The sequence below is a fragment of the Macrobrachium rosenbergii genome, chromosome 23 (genome assembly GCF_040412425.1).
Source record: "Macrobrachium rosenbergii isolate ZJJX-2024 chromosome 23, ASM4041242v1, whole genome shotgun sequence".
Taxonomy (NCBI): domain Eukaryota; kingdom Metazoa; phylum Arthropoda; class Malacostraca; order Decapoda; family Palaemonidae; genus Macrobrachium; species Macrobrachium rosenbergii.
The window spans coordinates 38,458,018-38,476,878 of NC_089763.1; the positions used below are offsets into that span (position 1 = coordinate 38,458,018).

At 36.0% G+C, this 18,861-nt stretch overlaps 1 protein-coding gene across 1 annotated transcript; it reads left to right on the plus strand.

The window, feature by feature from the left end:
* The first annotated feature begins 419 nt into the window (after positions 1-419).
* LOC136851519 (proteasome subunit alpha type-1-like) lies at positions 420-11,302 on the plus strand. The gene is made up of 7 exons (XM_067125749.1): positions 420-554; positions 5,921-5,980; positions 6,384-6,546; positions 7,150-7,337; positions 9,280-9,489; positions 10,349-10,558; positions 11,048-11,302. The coding sequence occupies exons 1-7, from the start codon at positions 552-554 to the stop codon at positions 11,069-11,071; spliced, it is 858 nt and encodes a 285-aa protein (XP_066981850.1). The 5' UTR covers positions 420-551; the 3' UTR covers positions 11,072-11,302.
* Positions 11,303-18,861: the final 7,559 nt, after the last annotated feature.

Genomic DNA, 18,861 nt, shown 5'->3' on the forward strand with positions numbered 1-18,861 from the left:
TATTTATTTATTTATTTATTTATTTATTTATTTATTTATTTATTTATTTATTTATCTTTTCAGCTCTGTATTGATATCCAAGAGGTGCAAAGTGCAAAGTGACTGGTCAATGTACGTGGGGGTCTGACCTAATGTATGGCCGATGAGATTTATGCGTAAGCTTATGTAACAGTTAATATTAAGAACTTTTTTCTGTACGGGGAATTCATCCACGATTCACTTGTTTAAGTATGAATGTGGCAATGACTTGTTTCGTCTTTTCCTCTCGGCGGTCACCCATTTTAAAGGAAAATGTCATAATAATAATAATAATAATAATAATAATAATAATAATAATAATAATAATAATAATAATAATAATAATAATGTATTGGTCTTTTATGATTATGAAACTTTTAGGTTTCTTCAATTGAATATTACTTAAAACTTCCTTATTACAGAAACAATACAAGAACTTAACCGCCTCCTGGGGGGCTGTATGATGACCTCGGTTTCATGAGAAGTGCTCGTTTGTTTTGGTGTTGGCAGAACCCGAATTTTAGTCAATAAAAATGGTAAGCATTTTTAACATACGCATTAATTTGGGAAGTTGAGGCACTCATGGCCCATCAGAGATATGTGTGGCGTACGCCATCGAAAGGTATTGGCGTTAAATCGAAGGGTTTGGTTGTAAATGGAAGTTTATTCGAAGCCATTCTCGACTTTCATTGTCAAACTGTGGTTAGCCAGTCGATGGAAAGCTTTCGTTGAAAATTAATGGCTAATGCTGCTAAAGCCACCCGAAAGCAATATTAGTGTCTTAATAATTGCATGAAAGTTCACTTTTGGGGCCCACCCTGCTGAAAGCTTCTTGCGTGACGGACATGTAATTGTTGTAGGCATAGGCTTGTAGGCTTTCACGCAGGCAAACATGCATTCGATGGAAGCAGTGCTTAATTTCACGTGAAAGACCATGTATTTAACGTTTAAAGGTATTTTATTATATATTAAAAGCCTTTGCTTGGAATTTTGATGGGGTATTGACATCAGATTTCGATTAATCATGTTGACTCAGCAGAATTAGCCTAGGCTATTATGCTAAATGGTAACTTAGGTTAGGTTATACCATTAAGCTTACCTGCATGGATTGTTGAAGACAAACCAGAAACCAGTGGAAAATTGCAGAAGTGTTGCTCTTGTTAGGTCTATTTTCGTGGTTGCAGCCTGATGAAAATCCAGATAATAGGCATAGGTCAGAATGTAACCAATTTTAGGTGGGTCCACCTAGGGTCAATGGTCAGGCCATAACACTTTGCATAATTCCCCCATTGTTTGAGCACTTCTCGAAAATACATTTGAGTGAGCCCCCACCAGCATCAGTGAGACTTGTGCCCCCTTTACACAACACACCAAGACCTCTACGTTCATATCAGAGTAATTGTTTTCTCCTAAATTATGAAATAATGGCATATGTCCAATTAAACAGAGGTTCGTTAAGATTTAGCCGTGCGAGGTGCTAACTTGCCGACCATGCCGCTCTTGAAACTTTTAGTTAAAACACTTCAAAAGTGGACGAGTGAAGCATCTCGATTTTTCCCGAGTCACTTGTTTAAACAGACTGCCCATTTCCTGTGTTAAATCTGCCAAAAATTTGTACCCATAGATGCTGATACCCTTTCCTTTACATCAGTGGTAAACGCTGGCTTCCTTTGGGCCCTGGACAGGGAACTGTAGTGAATTTTCAGGATGCCAGAGGGCTAGATAATACTCAAATAATTAGGTAGCTAAACACCAGGATAAGGATATAAATTGAGTAAATGTATTACATTTTCATTATAATTCATTTGAAATTATTTATTGTTGGAGCAAACCAGGTTCCTGCGACAAATTTCAACAGTTTTGCTGTGAAAATTACGATGTAGCTATTTTTCACATTTTCCTATTGTTTTTTTAATTTATTAATATATATTGCATACAGTGCAATATGTATATTACATACATAGTGTAAGTTTTGTCAGTTATAATGGTGTTTTAAGTAATGTTTTTGGATTTAAAACCATTATTTCAGTCCTGTATTTTGACGTCATGGCATCTTGACTCTCGTACCAATTCTAGATAAATTTTCATACTCAACTTTCTTGCATTTTTGCCAAAGTGTTAATATTCATATGTAAAATTAGTCTGAGAAATTTACATAGTAGTATGGACTTATATCAGTGAAAATTCCTAACAACAAAATACTACATTTTTAAATAATTCAGTAATGCGTCTTCCACTCTCAGATGTTTGTGGCAGCCAGATGTACAATAAGGCTAGAAAATTGTTCCCGCCACAGTTTCGTTACTTTGAGGGGGTAAAGTACTGTAAACAAACATTCTCACATATTTTAAGTGGTATTTTGAGTGAATTAAGAACAATACTTGTATAATTACAATCAAATAAGCACTATGGAGTTTCAGTTGTGATGTCAGAAAGGATAAAACCATGGATTACAAGGTAAAAATGCATTTCAGTTCAACCACATGACACACAGGAATTCCATGTCTCATAGGCAACAAAATGTTTTATCATGCTGATTACTACTAAAATCTTGAATAATATTGGTAAAAATTACATATATAAGCAATTAGTGTTCAGTACAGTACCGTACACCGGTAAATGAGTGCTGGGAAGGAAGTGTCCAAGCACCATTCAGGGTGCATCAGCATTTGGGGGGAAGCCATGTTGGATTCAAAATTGCCTTGAACACTTATTTTAGTTTGTATGGCAGTTTCCTATAGCTCATTTTGTTAATGAAACTTCAATCTTTTGAAAGGTTTTCTCAAGGTTTAATTTTCTTGTTGTTTCATCAAGTAAATGTGAAAATTCAGCCACTGAAGTGTGCCATGCCCGATCATTTACCCTATTATTAGGAAAACTTGAAATGTACTACCACACCCTTCTAGGCTTGGTCCCCATAGGGGTTAGCGCCGTCAGTGCACCTCATGTGGTGTGCTGTAGGCATTAGACTATTTAAGGTTCTTTGTAGCATGCCTTTGGCTTCTAGCTGCAACCCCTTTTATTTCTTTTACTGTACCTCCTTTCATATTCTCTTTCTTCCATCTTGCTTTCCACCCTCCTAACAGTTGATTTGCTAAAACTATAGAACAGCTCTGCACTGACTATTACCTTGGAAATCAATTTTTTTACATTTTTAGTGTTGCTGATGAAGGAGGTGGTGATGTTTATTGTCAGTCAATTATTAACCTCATCACTATCCAACATGGTGGGGGACCCTTTGGGAACACGGGGTTCTGGGTGGGGGAAATCATTGGTAGAAAGACCTGACTGCCATGTTGTTGTTATGGAATGGTTCCGTGCGTGCGCAAGTCATTAGGGAGCCATATGTTCAAGTTGGGATTGCCTTTTATAAAAGGAACTATACTAACCTAACCTAACCTAGTAGGCTGTGTTACTTAACCTCTTTGCCCCTGAACCCCCGGTGAAGGAAACTCCACTTTTTACCAAAAGTTCCCCAGTAACACTGCACGTGTGATAGCATTCCAGGATGGACAGCTTACAATAACATATCAGTTCTGAGGTTAATTATAGTCAAACTCCAAAAAATAATGGTAAATTCTTGATAAGCAACCAAAATACTAGAGAAAAAGCCAATTTCCAAGGTAATATCCAAGCGGTGCTGTTCTATAGCTCTACCATTAATTCATAGTGCAACTGCAAGGTTTTCTTCCTGTTACACCTTTCAAACGTTTTACTCTCAGTTTCCATTTCAGCGCTGAATGACCTCATATGTCCCAGTGCTTGGCCTTAGACCTAAAGTCTATTTTCAATATTCAATTCAACTTCAGGTTTACATGTAAAATGGGCACCATGTTCAGTAACTGCCCCTTGGGGATGAATATAAAACGTTAGCGTAAACGACAGTAAATGGCATGAACAAACATAAAAACATGGACAAAAGGCGGTAAATATCCCAGTCAGCGACTGGTGGGAACCAGGCTGCAGTAGTAGTTCCAAGTTTTGCCCTATTATTTTCATGTTTATGAGGCCCTATAAATAATTATTAAATGCGAATGCATTTAATTACTCAAGTATTGGACATTATGGTCCTAAATAGTCCGAAAGAAAATCAGGTTAAAATCAGTGTCTTTTGGCAAAAAAGTGTGTCATTTTGAGTGGTATCTTTGAAAATGGCAAGCAACGAGTGTTTCATGTGTTTCATTAAAGACAGTAGGATACTGTCACATGTATGTAGTACATATGCAGAATAACTGATACAGGTTGATAGCTTCTCCTTATCTTACAAACAGTTTTAAATATTAGCTTTTCCCTAGTAAGCGTATGACTTGGTTCCAGCATTCAAAAACAATTGATATTGTATACCTGTAATGATAAATATATCTTCACAAGATAATATACAATAATATAATGTGTGAAAAGATGCTTGGTAACAGTGATGATTTATTATTTATAGCCTTATGGGCCGAGATCAACAGTATCTGTTTGCAAAGTGTTTTGGTAAATCAAAACTCATGTACTTTTTATAATCTGCATCAGGGGATGATATTGTATGCTATAATAAGCCATTTTTTTCTTTGTAAAGGCCCAGTTCAGTAGACATCCTATAAACATCTCACATGATGCACTGTAGTCAATGCTAAAGAGTGTTTGCAGCGTCCCTTCGGCTCGTAGATGCACCCACCTTTAGCCTTTTACTGTACCTCCATGCTTTCTTCCTTTCTTCACTCCAGCTGCTCAACCCCTCTAACTATTACTTCTCAGGGTTTTCTCCCAGTTCCACCTTTTAGATCCTTGTACTTCATCTCCTTTATTTTCTAGGTATCTCTATCTTGCTGTCCAACCACTCCAACTCCCCATTTCCACTGTCTTAGGTGTTGAATGGCAGAAAGTGCCTTGGTACTTGGCTTGGCAGCCAAGATTTCATAAAATTAAATGTTCAAAATCCTTAAAATATAAACATTGGTATCTAAAACTGATATCTTGTGTGGAAGATACAGAGAAGCCACGTCATTGATTAATATAAATTATATCACATTGGTATATATTGTAGATGTTATTTAGCAATTTTTCAGGAAGACATGAAACTGATATCTGGAAATTGTGCCATTGTAGTGGTGTCAGATCTGGTTTTTTTGTGAGTTGCAAACATTTTTATGTGTTCTGTAAAAATTAGATTTTATTGATGCCAGGAGCCAACAGAAAAACTAGGCAGTTAACTAGTTATACAGTACTAGTAACGTGGATGTAGCCTACTGAGACTGTCTTTGCCATACCCCATGTTTTCAGCTAGTTCAGCAAAGATGCTGTTCATATTGGAAATTGATGGCTTTAGCATCCGATGAGACGGTTGAGGAATTGATAAAAAAGTAATACTGTACATATGGAAGTCGCAAGATAAAAGACCAATAGGAAGGTGCTTAAAGGGCACAGGTGAAAACATATACAAGATGGGAATTCTAGCAGAAAGTGCTTATAATAAAAGGGAATGGAGAGAACTCATGTCTAAACCTGTAAAAGGAAAATTTGATGTTAATAATGGTGACAGTGATTTGCTCATGCCATATAAATACATCTATCACTGGTACTTGGATTTATCTGTGCTTGCGAGCAAGAAGCTGAGTACAGTGTTACTATTAAACATGGAAGCATTTCATTATATGTGCTCTATGCATTTTTCAGTGGGTGAAATTATCATAAAATAACATTAAAATCTATAACTGGTGATTAGTAATGATAATTCTGGGGACTTTATTCTTTAGTGGAATTTTTTTGTAGAGACTTTTCGGTTTTGAATTTAGTAGCTAGACTGTCTTCTAGACATTTGTATAAAAGTCTGTATAGCTAAGTACTATTCATTGATGAAAATGTTCCCAGTTTAGTTTTTTTATAAAAATTAATCGAATTTGATGATTTGTTACAGTTCCGAAACCAGTATGACAATGATGTCACTGTGTGGTCACCTCAGGGTCGTCTCCACCAGGTAAGTTGTTTCTTGTGGAGTTGACTTTTATGTATGTATAGAGAGTTTTTAATGATTTTCATATGTTGCATACCTTTGTGTGTTACGTCCTTGAGATTTCATGCTATGCCTTCAAGTGAAGAGTAGTTGGCTGATCATAAAATTAGATCATTCCATGATGGAAAATTATTTGTGTTAGCCGCTGAAATGTTCACATATGTATTTGTTACTGTTGTTCCTGCTGAATTTAATCCAGTTTTGGTGTATGAAAATTTCAGGACATGTAGACTATATTTTCATTGGCATTACAGCCCTGCAATTTTTGTTAGGGAACTGTATAGTTTCAAATATTTTTGTATCTTTCCATGTTATTTTTTACTCATTCAATTACTCTACGTAAATTTAAGTAGCTGTCGTTTTCCAGGTCGAATATGCCATGGAAGCTGTAAAACAAGGCTCGGCCACAGTAGGTGTCAAGAGCACGTCCCATGCAGTTCTCGTAGCCTTGAAGAGAGCATCCTCTGAGCTGGCCGCACATCAAAAAAAGATAATGCCCATTGATGAGCATATTGCTGTTTCTATTTCAGGTGAGAGAAGGTATTCAGGGAGGTTGTCTTTTCCTTAAAATGCATTCACATTTAGTGTAAACTGACGCCAATTAATGAGTAACCCCACTATGATAAAGGGAATATACATCTTACATCGGCAGTAGGTTATTTTGAGATTAGAGTGGGAGTTTTGTCACACTGGCAATATCTTTGCTTTCCTTGCCTTCCAAGAATTGTCATCACTACAGTATGGTATTCCTTCTTTACAAAATGGGAAATACGAACATATAGAGTATTTGTGGTGCATCACTATATTGTGATCAGAAATAATGAGTAAAAAGCCACAATAATGTAAATGAGAGACTGTATTTTTCCAAAATACAAAAAGGGTAGAGCAAGGAGTTTTGACCATTTGCACAACAGCCGTCTTCAGCCAACAGTTGGTCAAAAGCTCCCCTGCTTTATCCTTTTTGTTGTTTGGAAAAATACAGTCTCTCATTTACATTATTGTGGCTTTTTACTCTTATAGAGTATTTTTAGATTTGGGTAATGGTAGCATATTTAATCATTTTGTTATTGAAATGCACAGCTTTTTCAACTATTTATTATGCTCCAGAAACTGATTTTTAATTTTTCATATAGGTCTCACTGCAGATGCTCGAGTGTTGTCAAGATTTATGCGCACAGAGTGCTTAAATGAGCACTTCAGTCATAATCAGACATTGTCACTGAATAAATTAATGGAGCGTGTTGGCACTAAAATGCAAGTTGCCACCCAGCGGTATGACAAAAGACCATATGGTGTTGGCCTCCTGCTTGCTGGCTATGATGTAAGTGTTATTTTATTACTTTTTCTGTGTTTGTAAACATTTGGTTGTTTAATATCGTCCAAGGCACTGGCAGTTCAGTGTTAGGGTATACTGTACCTAGCAAATTCATAATTGTTGGATAACTCTGAAATGATTGTCATTTTATTTTCAGGTAAGATGCTAAATAAGGTTAAGGTAATAGAAGATTTATCAAGGAGATTCTTTTAAGCTTTGAAGCTTGTTTTTGAGAGGCACCAGAAGTATGGAGAGAATTGGTTATGGAGATAAGCTGAATAACAAGAAATATTTAAACAGTATTGCCAAGTTAAATAGTGTGGACGTTGAGCAGCAGGCCATAGAAAGTCAGCTGCAGTATGTTTGTCTGAAAATTGATTTTTGTTTCTTTACAGCAAATTTGCAAAAGTCTCGGCGGATTTGGTCTGGTGAAAAATACTGTGTTCGTTTGATAAAGAAAATTTATGCTTAATCTCATGTTGTTACAAAGTTATAATTAGACTGGTTTACTGGTTTACCAAAATCATTAAGTTACATTTCTTTTAATGAGTGGTGAAAGTATGAGTAAGGTGAATTCAAAAAAGTTGGACAGATGGATGGGAAGAGACCAGAAGAAGTGGCTGATGGCTGACTGACAAGTGCCTCGGTGACACTGTGTCTGATTTTATGTGCTTTGAGATGCTCATGAAACTTGACATTTTTATATGGTGTTGAGATTGTTGTTTCTATGAAGTTAAAGTAAATGAAGCATCTGCCCATCATGTCCTATATTTGCTTTGGGAAGTCATTAATCAGATTTTGCAGTTCATTATTGTCTTTCCCATTTCCGCCAAGTGTGTTAAATCTGTTCTTGGCTCCATTTCCCAATGCATAATTTCTCCATCCTGCAAGAAACAACTGTTGCTTTCCTTCAAGGTTGAGTCCACTTGTTTCCATGTCTGTTTCTTGCTCCCATCAGGTTAAACTGGATAAGGGCATTAGGTGGTTGTAAAAACAGGCAAAGTATGGATAAGATTTTAACATCTTGGGCTCTCTTAAAGGATTTGTTCTAGAATGAGAAGGGAAATTGGAGCAGGGTAAACTTGATGAGTTAGATGGGTAGGTGAGAAGAAACGTGAGTCAACAGATGAAAAATAAAATGCTGAAAGTAAAGGACCTGGTGTTGATAAGACTCTACAAAGGAAACTACGGAAGTGATATACTTTAAAGCACATCTTTCCCCTCCTTAAAATCTTTGTCGTCTCATCCTGGCAGTGGTATTGGCTTGTGTTTCATTCGTGGTTTATTGGTAGCAATAACTGTGTCAGATGAATTCTTCCTTCACTTGACAGGTAAATTCTTCCTTAGCTTCTATGCAGGGACATGATTCAGCCTCATACCATCATTATGTACCAGTAGAATATAGTTCATATTTCAACCACATATGTATCCATTTTAGAATAAAACAACAACCAGAGGCATTGCATGTGTCTGAAGAAAATATAGGTCAGCAATCTCATTATAGTGTGTTATATGAAGAATTTGTTGTAAGTCGGTTTTCAAGACGAGTAAATAGATTTAACATTACATGTATAAAGTACAGGGCACAGTGGGTCATAGCGAGGTCTCAGAGCTAGCAGACTGGCTGTGTAAAATTTAACCTGAGCATCAGTGAGTTCTTGTTTACAGCACAGTACAGTATACGGAAAGTCAGCATCTGGAAGATTCTGAAATTTATATCTTGCTGTACATTAAAATTGCATTGATAGTGCAAACTTCTTCCTTTGTACTAAGGCTTATGATGAATCTTGTTGGTTAATGAGCATGAATGGAGGATTTGGTAATAGTAACAAACTCCATAATGTTTTGTCGTCTTGTAGAACAGAATTCAATATATATAGCCATCACATAATTGTGATTCCAATTTTTTATTTGCAATAATTAACGAATCATTGCATTCTCATTTCAGGAGGACGGTCCTCATGTCTATCAAACTTGCCCATCGGCTAATTACTATGATTGCAAGGCCATGGCCATTGGTGCTCGCTCACAGAGTGCTAGAACTTACTTGGAGCGTCACCTGGATGAATTTTCTGCAGCTACACGAGAAGAACTGATCAGACATGCACTGCGGGCTCTGCGCGACACACTTCCAAATGATGTGGAGTTGACAAATAAGGTATACTAGCCCAACATTCTAGACTTATTCAGAAAATTTTTGTCTTTTGTCAGCAATTTAGACTAATAACATGATCATTACTGATACTTGCCTGGGTAATTCATTTTACATGTAACTGAGTAAAAAGGGGAGATTTGATTTGAAAACGTTGAGATGATGGGCAGTTCATTTTATAGCAACATAATTTCAAGGGTTATCACCACCGAAACAGTACAAAGATAAATGAGAACTGTCTAGAGATAGGTAGCAAGTAAACTTTGAAAAGACATACTTATAAGAAAGTACAGAATTCAGTATTGAAGTTCCACGTGACTGAATTAGGATAACAAAACAGCGTGACCCCACCTAATTCAAGCAGCAATAGCTCACAATGATTTCTGGGAGTCAATTGGAGTATTGAAGAAAGGTGAACCTTCTCTAAAGATTATAAGGCAGAATGGAGATTGATTGATTTGTATACATAATTTGGTGTTGCAAAGCAAATTAAAGACTTCTGAGTGAGAAGTGTCTTTGTCTAAGGTGCAGAATTGGGCTGTTGTTAGAACATACCTGTAAAAATAATCTTACTGTTTTGAGAATGCTTGTATTTCTGGTTCTCTAACAACACAATCTCAGATCAGGATATTATTAAACCAAATTACTGGATGCTTGTAATATGGAACACATTGCCTTAGGAGGTAATTGTAGACTACATGTAAGGATGTTGCATCTGAATATTATTATAAGCTTTGTAGCCTTGTTATTTTCAAAATATTAAGGAAGGGCGTGTGGTTTAAGCCACAAATAGAAATTTTAACTCGGTGCCTATCTGAAATCAGTTTAAACATGCAAAAAAGGATAACCACATTATCTGTTTTAGAATTGCAGCATAGCAGTTGTTGGAAAAGGGGAGAATTTGAACATCTATGATGACGATGATGTGAACCCCTACCTCGAAGGATTGGACCAAGAGGAACGCCGTGGTGGCGCAGGAACTAGCAGGGATGCCCCAGCTGCTGCTGAGGGAGAAGGTGATGGTGAAGAAGGAAGCTCTGCACCTCCACCACCTCCATCTGATGACCAGCCATCGGTTAGTTGGTCCTCTTAGTTCTGTCTCAATATTCTTCTCTCATCAGATGAAAATTAATCTGGCAGTATCATTTACGACAATTATATACAGGTGGTGTCGTTATCAAATGAAAGTAAGATATTTTATCAGGTATTTTGTGTGATGGGAAGTGATCATATTGCTGCATTAGTTTGAAGTACAAATAATGGGGTTGAAGAGTCAGTATAATCGCAGTAAACTTTGATCCTTTTGTTCCCCAAATTTAGTGCTTTCTGCATTTTACTTATCTTTTCCTTTTAGTCATTTTTGTCTAAGTTGGGCAACTTAGACAAAAATGACTATGTGGACATTGTTCCAACTTTCATCTCTTGTAGATAGTTGTATGAGCAAGCCTGTAAATTCTGAAAGTGGGACATTGTAGCCTTTTTGAACTACAACCGTAATGATGATAGTGATAACAATGCTGTAATGATAGTAAATAGTAATTATATTGTAATTTCTCCTTTTCAGGGTGATGCCATGGAAACAGATTAATGAATGATAATTTGTGCTAAGTAAGAGACATTAAAAATATTTTGTATGATGCGTTAGCCTTTGCCACATCTACAGTGAGAAGCCCATTATCTCCGAAGCTGCCGTAATTTTTATGTTTTTTTTCAAATTTGAGGATTCATTTGTATTTCTCCAAATATTTATGTAAGTTAAATCATGTTATTACTATATTATACTGTTTTTCCACAAGAAATATAGATTAATCTTACAGTTCTTGTTTGTTTTCCTCAGTCATCTGAAATTTCCTCTTGGTTGTTTCCCAATATTTTGAATACTGTATATTGAATTTGGGGTTTTAATTATTGTAGTGTAGTGGGTTAGCACAGAATGCATATCTCCTGTTTACTTTTTCAAGAGATTCCAATGGAAATCATGTTGACTAAAATCATTTGAAGGCTTATCTTGATATCCCAGTTAATTCACATATTTTTGTGTCAGCAAATTAATATCCTCATCTGCTCTCTTTTCTGCTCCAGTTGTAACTCGAGTAAACAACTATACATGTACAGTAATGCAGTTTTATCAAAAGCTTACTGTCACACCAAAGTGAATGAGCAAGAGCTTGTGCTGGCAAAATATAGCAGTAAAAAATATTGAATGTCTGCACTGAGACCTGAGTTCATGCTTTGTGTTACAACTAGTGCAATGACAGATAAAGCAATCCAGGTAGTATTAAGCCACTGTAAAGACAAGACAGAATGGGAATAAGAAATCATTGGTTATTAAGGTAAGCACCTTCTTGGCAAATTGTTCTTATACCAATTTCTGAAGTACCTATGTAAAATAGCATGTCATCTACTTCTAATGATAAATTGATCAAGAAAAGTTTATGTATTGTTCTTCTACTTAGTACAGTATTATGTGAAATGTAGTCAGGTGTCTATACGATTGTTTTCTTATGCATTGTGTAAGCTAAGAATCTTCATTGTTTTTGTTTGTAACATTTTTCTCTATAAGCTCAATTGTTTACTCTTGAAGATCCAACAATGACAGTTAAAACAATTTTATGTGAATGTCCAAACTTCAACCAGCAATAGATGTGAAGTTTTGGAAACAAATCTTTCACAGAAACAATGGTCAAAATCATCTTCATTTTCACTTTATCCAATAGTTAAATCTTTAGAGTTGCAGTTTATTAGACAAAATGTAATTAATATTTGTCTAAATGGTAAAATATGGAAAAAAAACTTATTTTGAGTACTGCATTGTTGTTTTAGATATTCTTGGACTTCTATGATGACTAATGTACTGTATTCTGTAAGTTTAGGGGTGTGTAAGACAACAGTACAGAAGAGTCATCAAAATAAAGCTTTATTTTCCCCCCCAAGAACACAGTGATGTATATTCCAATGCTGTAGATTGATTTTGGCTAAAGTATTTGTCTACATGTCTAGTCTGCTTTTTTATACAATATGACTGTTCTCATATAAATCCATTATTAAATTTATATGCTGGATACAGTAGAGCAAAGTGAAAATGACTGGTTAGTGTACAAGTTGTTATCCTTTAATGCCACATCTTGAAGGTTCCTGTAGCAGTCGGCTATTTACAGTTAGCATAAATAGCTTGCTGTAAACCGTTAGCGTAAATACCATGCTTTAAACAAGTCTAAGCCCTATTTCTATTGCTGGAACCCTTCTTGAATCCAGTTCCTGGGCTTTTACTTTAAATGCCGTGCAACTGTCCATTCCAGTTGCTTCTGTTACTGTACTGTCATGAACTTCACATGCAATCCTATTGCTGTTTTCTCGATGGCTGTCCAGCTGTTTCAGCGCTTCCTGTTTCGGTTACGTATCACATATAAGAATTAGTCTTCTAGACAAAGACAATGAATCTAGAGGCAAGATGTAATCATCCACTAAAATTTTCATATCATTGATGCTCAGTGCTTTTTGCGTAAGAAAAACAGATACCCATGAAAATGGCCATTAACAAATGGGAATGAAATTTATTATTTTTTATCCAAGCCCATTTCAGGTACCTGGAAAGCAACTCTGTCATAGATTAGTACTGTATTGTTATTAGTTGATTACAAATTTAGCCCTGGTTCATCCACTTGAAATATTCTTTTAATTATAAAGCGTGTTACAGGAGCCTTCAGTATTTAGAGGGGGAAATTTTAGATCAGTGAATTTGATGGGCAGTGTTTTTTTTAGCAAGGCAGAAAGACCCAGGTTATGTTGAAAGCACAGGAATGCAAGTAAGACAGGTAAACTTCTTGTTGCAGTGTTTATACAGTATCTCCAGAGTAAGATTGAAAACATTTGAGTGTAGAAAAATAGAAAACAGTGCATTGGGAAAATTGTTAAATGACAACCAAATGTGATTATGTAGTAAAAATGTTGTTGTATAATAATATGCATAGCAATAGGTTCCAGTGAATCGTTCCATCAAAAGCAAGCAAACAGTTGAGTAGTGAAATAATTCCCGATATTGTTGAAAATCTTGCGGTATATGTTTGGAGCAAGAGATAAATCATGTACAATACTTGAACAGTAAGTTTCCATAGAATAGCATATCTGGATATAAGTACCGTACATTAGTGATGACAGTGTTGTTTCTTTCAGTCAGCTGAAGTTCAACAATGTTCATTTTGAAGTGCCTGTACTGATGATTATCCATGAAAGCTTGCAGCAGTTGGCATATACTTCATATGGTCACCTGTTGGGGCAGATTCATGGGGCTATGAATGTCACCTTTAAAAAAAAAAATGCTTAAAAGCATGTATCAGAACTTGAGAAGTTAGTTGTTTAAGTATTGCGTCACAATGAGGGTTGAGAACCTTTACTGCGTCACAATGAGGGTTGAGAACCTTTACTGCGTCACAATGAGGGTTGAGAACCTTTACTGCGTCACAATGAGGGTTGAGAACCTTTACAGCCTTCTCCAAAATTAGCTTTCCATTTACACACCAACTGGTCCAGCGTTTTCTAATGCATATATGAACTTCGCTGCCATAGCTCAGAAGTCCAGCTTACTTTGTAGATTATTTTCTTAAAAGCTCTGAAGATTCACAAGGAATTCTTGAACGTTCTCTGTGGTTATAGTCCTGTAAACCAATTAGCCAATCTCTGTTCTTTTGTTATTTAGTATCCAAGATGTTTTTTATATAGATTCTGACACAGCCTTCTTTAATGCTGTAACCAAAAAAATAAGTACTTGTGCATTTGAGTGTAGGTTTATATATGGGTGTGCTCTCTCTCTCTCTCTCTGATCTCTCTCTCTCTCTCTCTCTCTCTCTCTCTCTCTCTCTCTCTCTCTCTCTCTCTCTCTCTCTGATGTGGCATATAGAACATCCTCCAGGATAAATGAGATTGAAATGCTCTGCGAGTTATGAAAGTTTGGTGCCATTGACCTAAATTGTAGAGGATACTCTTACTCTATCTTTTCCTCTCTCGCCAGGCAGTTTTTCTCTGCAGGCCTCTTGTTTGCAATGTGACCTATTTCCTCTTGTACTAGACTTATGACGTTTGTTATAAATTTCAGTAATCCTAGTTAGTGCATTTTTACAAGGCAGGGTCATTGAAAAATGCTCCCAGCATTCTCTCATTTATATTTAGGACCGGCATGCACTCATGGTTGGGTAGGCAGTCTTTCGTAAGCATTTATAACCCCATTGATTGCTTTCCTGCATTCAGATATGACGCGTCGGCATCCTGTGAGATTAGCATATCTTGAGGTCAGCTTTGCCCAGCTTGTTTATACAATACTTTGCTGATTTGGTGTGCATGCTAACAATCACCATACCCGTTCTGTGTGTGTGTGTGTGTGTGTGGTAGTGGCTGCAGTAAACTGAGCATGTGAGTGTAATTTTACTTAAATGACGTGAAACTGTGTTGAAAGGTTAATTAGGAGTGTAGTTGCAGTAAGAAATTTATTAATCTATTCAAAGAATTCACTTGAGGGAACAGTGAGAAATTTTTAGATAAATATCTGTTTTAGGACGAGAATAGGGTGTAGTTGTAAGAGATACCGGTAATGTCATACTTTAATAGGATGTTGAGAGGATGAAGAGAAATACAAAACCGTGGAAGAGCTAGAAGAATAGTTCAGAGTAAGGTTCAATACAGTATGATAATATACTGATGCAGCAAGCTTACAGAGAACAATGCAGAATAAGAGGAAACTGCAATCACGGAGGCCCGGAGAGGCAACAGTGGGAGTGAAAAGGGATCTCATAAAAATAAATGTTTAGATTGTAAATAAAAAATACAAATGAAAAATGAATCTGGCTTCCCGCTTTAATCCTCCACTGCCATATTTTGCCCAGACTTCCAATACGAAGCCTAATCGTCTAGCGAGACGAGTGTTTAGGAAAAGCCAATATTTTCAGAATAGGGCTTTTGGGTATTTGCTGCCTACCGGTTTCGTTGATTTTTTTTCAGCCAATTTAAAGGTGAAAGTAATTTGTTTATATGTGAGTGATATCATTTTACATACACCCACGTGTGCATGGTTTTGTGTAATGCCTCGAGATTAAACAGAAGTGCAGGAATACATATAGGCCTACACAGGTATTCTGCTGCTCACCGATGTAGTCTAAAAAGCAAGAGTACAAATAAATTTCAAAGTAAAAACGCGTCAGGCAATTGACAAGGAAACACACACACCCAGTTCACAAAACTTTTACGCCCCCAATTTTTGTGCTCAAACAATTTCGAAACAGTTTATGCAATACACGAGTTGTGCTGTATGCCTGAGTAAGTTGCGCATGCGTGCTCGCCCGTGTTCATAATTCTCTGCGAACTCTCACCTTTATTTGGCAAATGCGATGTTGTTTTGCCGTTGCCATTTTGCTGCTGTTCTCGTTGTTTCCACGTTATTTTTTTTCCTGGTCGTTCCTTGGATCATAAATAAGGCGCAGCCGACCTCATTCATGTTTGAGCGCAATGTTGGTGCCGGTTTATTCTTGTAAACGGAGTCTTGACGCTTCAATTCGCCTGACCTATTTCTCGAATGCTAGTCGTTTACAAACGCGTTTATTTGTATGTTAGTTTGCGCACCTTTCTTGGTAAATTACTTTCGTTTGGAGTTTATTATGAGTTCTCATCACTCAGTAGTTCCTCTTCCACATAACTTTGGTTATTCTATATGGTGGAAGTTTGCTTACTAAGCTTTTTTTTTTATTAGGTCCAAGTCAGTGCTTTTACGCCCCCTTTAATACCTTGTCACTTTTAATGGCCGCCTAGGCCTATAGGTCGAAGCCAACCTTTCACTTGGTGAGGTAACGCTTTTTTTTTTTACCCATAATAATGTATGTTCATTATTCTTGATAATAATAATAATAATAATTAACTCGACAGTGTTCAATATTGTTTAGAATATTTAGTTCATTATTTATAAATTTCCCGTTACTGCAGGCGTTGTAAATTCTGCACTGCTTCTGTTCTCCGTTATTTCCATAATAATTCATTTGATATATGTTTTAGTTTATGCAGACTGGCGTCACAACGACGATGGTCACCGATGCTGTACATAACTAACTATCACTGTTTTCTCGAATCTTGTGAAAATCTAAACATTCGTTTTTAGAAAACTATTGTGCCGGCTTTGTCTGTCCGTCCGCACTTTTTCTGTCCGCTCTCAGATCTTTAAAAACCACTGAGGCTAGAGGGCTGCAAATTGACATGTTGATCATCCACCCTCCAATCATCAAACGTACCAAATTGTAGCCCTCTAGCCTCAGTAGTTTTTATTTTATTTAAGGCTAAAGTTAGCCATGATCGTGGGTCTGGCAATGTTGTAGGACAGGCCACCACCGGGCCGTGGCTTAAAGCTTCATGGGCCGCCTCTCAAACAGAAAACTCGATTACGCCGAGGATTTTTTTTTTTTTACTTTCGAATCCTATTTCTTTTACATCAGAGTTTTATCATACTACTCTATCACTCATGTATGTACTTATACCTCTCTCTCTCTCTCTCTCTCTCTCTCTCTCTCTCTCTCTCTCTCTCTCTCTAAAAGAACGTCATATTTCTATGTTCCTGATCGTTTGCGTCTATTTTCGGAGCCGCCGATACACCATTTCCCTATGCTTATAATTCCGCTAATTGCCAGTCTGGTATTATTGGTATTATTATTATTTTTCTCTTTTTATAGTCACTCTATATCCAGTCATTCTATATCCTGTGATTACGATGCTTTTTTTTGATTCGGAGCGAATATGAGACCGTGGCCAAATTGGGCATTTTTTTTTTAATTCTGGCCAAGGATACATATAGTGCTGTTATTATTATTATTATTATTATTATTATTATTATTATTATTATTATTATTATTGTTGTTGTTCCCTACTAATATTAGTATTACTATCATTTTCCAGCATTAGAGTTATGATCAGTATCATTCATTACTGAAACTACTATCAATTTCGTCGCCATTTTCATCACCAGTTTGCAAAAATAGAGAGAGAGAGAGGGAGGGGGATGAAATAAGTTTTTGTCAATCAGTGAATCTTTTGAGAGAGAGAGAGAGAGAGAGAGAGAGAGAGAGAGAGAGAGAGAGAGAGAGAGAGAGAGAGAGAGAGAGAGAGATGAAATTAGCTTTCGTTAATAAGTGAATATTTTGAGAGAAAGAGAGAGACATAAAATCAGTTTTTGTCAATCAGTGAATCTTTTGAGAGAGAGAGAGAGAGAGAGAGAGAGAGAGAGAGAGAGAGAGAGAGAGAGAGAGAGATGACATTAGCTTTTGTCAATCAGTGAATCTTTTGAAAGAGAGAGAAAGATGAAATTAGTTTTTGTCAATCAATGAATCTTTTCAAAAAGAGAGAACCAGTTTTTATCATTCTGAGTCTTTTTAGAGAGAGAGAGATTCAGTTTTAGTCAGTTCACTGAATAATTTCAATTATTTTGGGAACTGTTCTTTGTAACCAGCAATTAACGGGAGCTAAAAAGAGGTCAGGTGATGAGTTAATGACGTACCATTACGGAGTAATTACGTCACTCGATTGCTTGTGTGGAGCAAATGAATGAAAGAAAGAATCAGTTCCTGTTTGTAAACAGAATCCCGTCAAACTCTCTTTGTAGTGAAGTCATTGTCACTTTTTTCAATATCTGGAAGGTGATGTTTTTAATAACTTTGCTGTTTTTATTTGTTTCTTCAAACATTGGTATTTTATTTTGGGGAATTTATAGTCGTATGGTTTGTTTTATATGAGTGATATGTACTACTGTTTTACGATATATATATATATATATATATATATATATATATATATATATATATATATATATATAACATTAACTTTATCACATACACAATATTTCTGTGCAATAGTAGAATTGCTAAAGGGACCTCATTGAAACTGAATGGTATCTAATGGAGTATTTATTCAGAAAAGGAGTTACAAGCTTTCTTGGACAAACAGTTCACATTATCAAGCATCCGGATACTTTATAATGTGGACTGTTTGTCCAAGAAAGCTTGTAACTTTTCTGAATAAATACTCCATTAAATACCATCCAGTTTGATAATGTGGACTGTTTGTCCAAGAAATATATACTGAATAAATATATTAGATACCAAGTTTGAATATATAATATGGATATTTGTCCAAGAAATATATTTCTGAATAAATATATTAGATATAGTTTGAATATCCGTTTATATATACACATACGTACGTACGTACATAAACATTAGCACATATCATTCATATAGAACAAACCATACCACTAGAACTTATACAACAGAACTTCCCCAGAATAATATACCAATATTTGAAGAAACAAATAAAAAGAGCAAAATTAATAAAAACATTAATTTCCAGATAATA